This window comes from Glycine soja, chromosome 5, assembly GCF_004193775.1.
Source record: "Glycine soja cultivar W05 chromosome 5, ASM419377v2, whole genome shotgun sequence".
NCBI lineage: Eukaryota > Viridiplantae > Streptophyta > Magnoliopsida > Fabales > Fabaceae > Glycine > Glycine soja.
The window spans coordinates 4,467,603-4,474,896 of record NC_041006.1 but is presented as its reverse complement, the minus strand read 5'-3'; the positions used below and the strand labels follow the sequence as shown (position 1 = coordinate 4,474,896).

At 30.9% G+C, this 7,294-nt stretch overlaps 1 protein-coding gene across 1 annotated transcript; it reads left to right on the top strand.

Annotated features, from left to right (window-relative positions):
- Window positions 1–458: 458 nt before the first annotated feature.
- On the top strand, window positions 459–7,031 carry LOC114412083 (homeobox protein HD1-like). The gene is made up of 6 exons (XM_028375857.1): window positions 459–916; window positions 1,477–1,597; window positions 5,276–5,466; window positions 5,577–5,708; window positions 6,408–6,544; window positions 6,635–7,031. The coding sequence occupies exons 1-6, from the start codon at window positions 632–634 to the stop codon at window positions 6,648–6,650; spliced, it is 882 nt and encodes a 293-aa protein (XP_028231658.1). The 5' UTR covers window positions 459–631; the 3' UTR covers window positions 6,651–7,031.
- The last annotated feature ends 263 nt before the right edge of the window (window positions 7,032–7,294 follow it).

The following is a 7,294-nucleotide window of genomic DNA, read 5'->3' as shown; positions in this document are numbered from 1 at the left end:
TTGAAATATAAAAAAAAAAAATTCAATTTCTTATATTTTAGAAGAAAATTAAAATTATATATTTTTAATTATTTAAAATTCTATTTTAAAATCTAAAAAAATTAAATTATTCATAAAAAACATCCAAATAATAAAGTTTAGAATAAAAAAATTTAAATTCTTTAATAAATTAATTTTCTGGATTAAAATTTCACAACATTTTTATTGTTTTCCTAATCCAACATGTGTAGTTCAAGTTTCTACACATGATTTTTCTCGTCAACAAGGACATATCACATTACCATTAATGTTAAAAGAATTAATGCTCTTTAAAACTAATTTTATCATACTATTTACGTGAATTAAATTAGTAGTTTTTAAAATGCAGAGACAAAATTGACACCAGTAAACCAAATAATTAATTTAACCGGAGTGAGAACATCATTACCCAAAATCAAATACCCCTTCTCTCGTCTCTTACCGAAAGAGATATCCTTTTCATTGCTTTAGCTTCCCTATGTCTCCGTCTATGTAAAATCGTTGTTCCTATCTCAGGGGGTTATAAAACACGCCGAAAACGAGAGATTACAATCATAAATAATCTCTGAATTTGCCTGCTCTTTGCTTCCGAACACCCCTTGCGTGAGTGGGAATGCAAGAAGCAGGGTTGGGAATGGGAATGGTGAGCGGAGAAGTGTCCGCCGCCGGCGACCACCATCACCACCACCGTCAAGTGAAGGCGGAGATAGCCACCCATCCACTCTATGAACAGCTTCTGTCTGCACACGTGTCATGCCTCCGCGTGGCCACACCCATCGATCAGTTGCCACTCATCGACGGTCAGTTATCGCAGTCCCACCATCTCCTCCGCTCTTATGCCTCACACCATTCCCATTCCCTCTCGCCCCATGACCGACAAGAACTTGACAACTTCATGGTACATTTTCTTTTCCCATTTCTCATCTCCTTTTTGTCCTTACTATTTGTAATTTTTATAAAATTATAAAGTTTGAGACTCTAATTTCATTTTTTTTTTTTAAATATGAGCAAATCTGGTCTATACTCTATATATTTACCGATCAAATTTTCTAAATTTTAGAAACTATTTTTGCATGATGATTAGTATACTTTACAAATATTAGACTCATATTTTATAAGAAAATGAATTTGAATATTTTTTCGATTTGAGAATATTGAATGAACATTTTTGAACCTTGAGACTTACTCTAAATTGATTCACCTAAATTTTTTGTTTAAAAAAACTTAATTGTGTATAAAAAATATTTTATGAGTTAATTTTATATAAGAAATATTCTAAGAATTAAATGTGATATTATAAAAAAATATTATTACTTAGAATATTGCCAATTATCTCTGTAGGTACATTTTCATATTTAGCTTCAATTCTTAAGAATTTATTTGTTTATGCCAATAATAAAAATTCGCGAATTGATGTGAATTTTATGATTAGTGTGACAATTTAATTATTTTATGCAGGCACAGTATTTGATTGTGTTGTGTACATTTAAAGAGCAGCTTCAGCAACATGTGAGGGTGCATGCCGTGGAGGCTGTGATGGCCTGCCGTGATATTGAAAGTACCTTGCAAGCTCTGACAGGTACTCTCTCCTTCGTTGGTTTCTTCTCTAAACATCGTCTCAGGAATTCAATTTATTTGTTGTCTGATTCTTTCGTTGGCTTTAATTATTATTATGCGAACAAGAGAAAGGCATCACTTGTGTATTAATTAAAAGCAAAGAAAATCGTTAGGCATGTAAGCTATTTCTGGTATGAGGTGCGGTTTCTTTTGGTTATTAATTCTTTTCTTGTCTTCGAAGCGATTTCAGAGAAAGGAATAGCATTAACCGATGCGTGTTTTCTCTGGGTCGGTTAAGGCTAATGAGAGTGGTTGTGTTACTACTAACGTTGTCTAGAGAAGTATACAGAAATAGGAATATAGAGAGTGGGTTTGTTTGGTGGAGGGTGGTACTCTCGCCCACCATGCTGCCATTGGCAACAACCTCTGATGCCGTAACTTTTCTTTGTTGGTTCAGAAATCCAACCGTTATGGATAATTCTAAATCCTCATACTTCATCTTTCCACAAAAGCACAAATTCTCCTACTAGTAGGCTTTAGATGTGTTTTATATCTCTAAAAGCATTAAATATTTTTTATTTTTCATTCATTATTTCATAAAAGATAGTAAAGTCCCCTTTGTCTGCAGAGAAAATGGTGAAAAAAGAAAATAAATAAATAAATAATAAAGTGATGTAACATTCATATTTTTATATTATATTTTAATTCAAAAACTTTAATCTCATGTGACTTTTATTTTTCTTTTCACTACCGAACGGAGCCTGAGAGAATATAGCATTACTCAACCGTTATATTGCTGAAAAATTTCTAGTATTAAAAACTTGGAACTAGTGCCACAAGCAAATTCATTCTGGAAAAATATTTTCTTTGACAACCCATAGACAGATAAAAAAGTATATATACTGATTTGATTTCTGAAACAAAAATAGACAATGATAAAAAGTCAGTGGCAAGATTTAGTGGAATCCCTCAATCAATTCTTTTATTCACAAGACTCATACCAATATCAAGACTTTCTTTTTAAGGAATTTCAGTTTAGTTCTGCTCATACAACATATTATTAAGAATATAAAGTGAGTATAAAATTGGAGTGAGAAGATTTTAAAATTGTTCATTTTATAATAAAAAGGATTAAGTTATAAAAGTATAATAATTAATCCTTAAAAAAAGTATAATATTTAATCAAAATAGTGACTAAACTTATACTGTCAATTGATAATATTTTCGACAATAACTAAAGACAATAATACTCTTGATCAAAAGGCTCAGGGTATTTTGATAATTTTAAACAAAAATCTAGATAGTTGTAGAAAAAAATTCAAATATTATAGTAATTTTCTAAGTTTAAAATAAAGCTTTTATAATTTTTCCAATTGTATTTTGTCTTAAAATGAGATTCAATATAGTTTGATGCATGAGGGAAATTTTGGTAATTTTCAGATTTTGGTCTAGAATAGCATTTAAATTTCATATTTGAACAGTACTTTATAATCTGAAGTCAATAGTGTATGTTAGAATTATCGGTCTCAAAAAATTATTTTCTTCACTGTCATCTTGGGATGCGAGAGGAAATAAATAAATAAAATATTATTATCATTTTGTACTTTAAAAGTTTTATTTTGATTTATGCTGACGTGATCGCAACATGACAGATCAACAAGTACATGGCATAACACTTAACACGTCACCTCATCATATGTTAATAGAGACACTAAGATCCTTACGATTGATTAACTGGACTGATAAAATGTAATTTTGGGGATGTTTTTGCCATTTTCATGCTTTTATGCGAGGCCTCACATTTTTAAGAATGGAAATGGTGGTTTACTCAATAGAAAATGATATAAAAGGAATCTAAAATTGGAGTGTGAAGATTTTGAAATTGTTCATTTTATAATAAAGTCATTATAATTAATTAAAATATTGTAATTAAGATTGCAATAAAATATATTTGTTTATGATTATTTATATGTTAATCAACATATTTTCTTAGTAATTATAACTTTTATTTTTTTCTCGAAGATAAATATTACTAATCAGGAGGAACTGCATTAATAATAAAAAAATCATCAACATTACGTTGGTGCTAGTGGAATTAAAATCAAATGTCTAAAGTAAGATGTTAGTTTGAGTCTTAATTTTCTCACTTTCTTCATGTATATAATACATAGATAAAATATAATTAATTTTTTATTGTTTTAAAGTTATTTATAATTTTGTATTTCATATAAGTTTAATTTAGAGAAACTTTTCATACACTATTTTTTTTTCTTTTCAGATAAAGACAGAATTGAAAAATATTAAATTTTTTCATAAAGATATAAAAAGTGACAAATTAGAAAAAAGAAAGTAGTATTAATAATTTTAATAAAATATGAGATCAGATTTTCCAATTTCTTAACACACATTTCATTAGCTTGCATTGAGAATTGGAACTGGATTTGTTTATTATTTCCTCGAATTTTATTTATAAGACCAAAATTAAAAGGTAATGTTTGATTCTTTTTATTAGATTCACTTCAAATTCATAATGTCTCTTGCATTAATTATTTTTAAATTAAAATATCGTCGGTTAAAAAAAATTATAATGACAAACAAGTAGGAGAGAGGAAAAAAGGGAGTATTAATAATAATTATAATTTTGAAAAAAATATAAATTTAAGACATTTATTATTATTAAATTAATTAATTACTTTACTTACGATAAATTAGTTAATTGTCTTATAAATAGGATGAGAGAAAATATTATTATAATTTTATATTAATTGATATGGGTTTAATTTGGTAAAGTTTTTAACAAATATCCATGAAGAAAATAAGTAGGTAAAATAAATTAAACTGCTTTGTGTGAATAAGATAATTTAAAAAAGTTAAAGGCATGTAAATTAATTTTAATTTATGGAAAAAGTTTGATACATTTTATTATTATAAGAAGTTTCATCATCACTTGTTCAATAATCTTTGAAGACTAGTTTGATTGGGACTAGTGTTGGAGGAAGCGTGAGACTCTTCACTCTTGTGAGATGTGGAAAAGTCTGAGGTAATAACTGATAATAAGGTCACTAGTACCCTAGATAGGCAACCCCAATGACCCCATAAGCCTCTGGTAACATCTACTTACGTCTTCAATCATTGTCGCTTCCACTACTAGGAATACGAGGAAGTCTCAAGTCTCATTTAAGGCTATTAGAGATTAGGATAATTTCGTCTCAAAAATTGCCTTTAAATATTTTTAAATAAAATTAATTGACAATGTAAATTAAAGTAAGTTATAAATGGTTCAAAGTTGACTCATAGTTTGGCAGGAGTATTTAAAACCTCTTTGGATTCTTTCTTAGCGTGAGTAGTTTGAAACCTCGTTATGAAGACCTCTTTCTGAGTTGTCTCACTTGTAACAATGATTGTAACTTTCATACCATTCTTTACACTGTCTTTAATACTAGTATAAAGATAGAAGCAAAGAAAATGAGGTGAAATTGTTATAGTTCGTGCAATGTGTAGTGTTTATTACCACAGAACTAGCAGCTGGATCTTTAGTATTGAGATTAGTTACATCAATAATTCATCCTTAATATTCAACGGCTAGTTAATGCTAATCATACAAGTATGTATGTGCTCAAATCTAGTTAATAAAAAATGAAACACCTTTTCCCCCTAAGCTTTTTCAAACACATTCTATCTGATTCACTATGTGATTCAGGAGTCAGTTTGGGAGAAGGAACAGGTGCAACAATGTCAGATGATGAAGATGATTTGCAGATGGATGGCTCTTTAGACCAGTCTAGCGCTGAGGGACATGACTTAATGGGATTTGGTCCATTGCTTCCTACAGAATCTGAAAGGTCCCTGATGGAAAGAGTTCGTCAGGAGCTTAAGATTGAGCTCAAGCAGGTTATTCTTAAAAAGTCAACAATCAATGTGCATGCTGTTAGTGCAAGTGTGTCATTGACAATTTCTTTTTTCCTTGGCTTTGAATCACAATCCAGATTTAATATCTGCAGGGTTTTAAGTCTAGAATTGAAGATGTTAGGGAGGAAATATTAAGAAAACGGAGAGCTGGGAAATTGCCAGGCGACACAACATCGGTTTTAAAGGCCTGGTGGCAGCAACATGCTAAGTGGCCCTACCCAACTGTAAGTAATGTGTAAACCATCTTCTTCGTGAGCAATTGAGCATCACTCATTGTGTAAGCAAATTAACTAATTTCTGTCCCTTTATGTTTCATCAATCTTATAATTTATTTCTGTGTTTTGGTGAAACCAAAACTAGACTATTAAGGTTTATTATTGCTGCTGCATACATATTTACAAAAGCATGTTTATTGTTAGTTAACAACAAGAATAACAACAACGAAATCCTTATCCCACTGAGTGAAGTCAGCTAGCCGATGGGGTAGCTCTAACTCATTTGACATTGTACTTGAGCCATACGATTTACTTCCAAGTAATGACCTAAAATTAGTAAAAATCTGTCGTGGGTGATTCATGTTCAACATGCTGACCGTGACCAAATTTTATAGTGGTTGTCAAGGGCCTAAATCAACCCTTCTCCTTAAGCCGGGCTTGGGACTGACTATGAAACCATATGCAGAGTTGTTTCTTGTAAGCTAACCAGCGATAAATTATGCTGTGAAGAATTCATTCTATTAAGATCCAGCTAATTAGTGTGACTATGTATGCTTTATAATTGAAGGTTACTAATATTATTGACATTGTGCAAACGACATCATAGTATCTTTTAGGTTTTAGCTCGCAACACATTGATCATTTGATGATATGGTACTTCTGGGCTCTGGCTTAATTAGATTGTCACTAAATTTTTTATTCTTTCAGGAAGATGACAAGGCAAAACTTGTGGAGGAGACAGGGTTGCAGCTGAAGCAAATCAATAATTGGTTCATCAATCAAAGGAAACGCAACTGGCACAGCAACTCTCAATCAGTTACCTCTCTGAAGTCCAAGCGCAAGAGGTAGAGAGATTTAGTTTCGGGTTGGAACAGATATAGCAACATTTATATATGTTTATGGACTTTTAATTACTTTATGCTAATTGCTGACAGAGAGTATGCCCACTAAGGATTCCAGTCTGGTGCAGAAGATAATAGGTGATGCACTATAACATAAGATGGCTTACAAAAGTGATGGTTGTAAATTCATGGAATACATAACGGATACGAACTATTCTTCTTGTTGTGCATGGTTGCCTCCATTTCTTTCAAGTGTTTTTTATATGTAAATTGTTTGCTATGATTTGACTGGCCGAAGAAGTATTTTTAGCAGCTGAAAGGCTGCAAGTGTTTCCTATACTTGATTTGCTTACATGTACTATTATGTAAATTTTGTGTTGTACTTGATATCAGTTAAATTTACAAGTACTAACATCTCCATCCTTTGGAGGAGATAACTGTAATTTGTAAGGATGCAAAAAGGAATTTAAGGACGAATTGGCTAATGAAATCAAAGTGTTTCGGCTTCCCCGGTCAGCTGTTACATTGAGATACAGATATTTATCAGATATGTAAAAAGCCAAGACAACCAATTAAGCATGGTTAAACTTTTACGAAGAATTAGAGGGTGAAAAAGAAGATATTTGAGAATTTAAAGATGGAATATTCTGCTTTTAAAATTCAGGAAATTGTTAGTCAAGTGACAGTAAACATAGATCTAAAAGGTGGAAATGCAGATTACTTTTACCAAGTTTGATCCTCTTTCGTGACAAA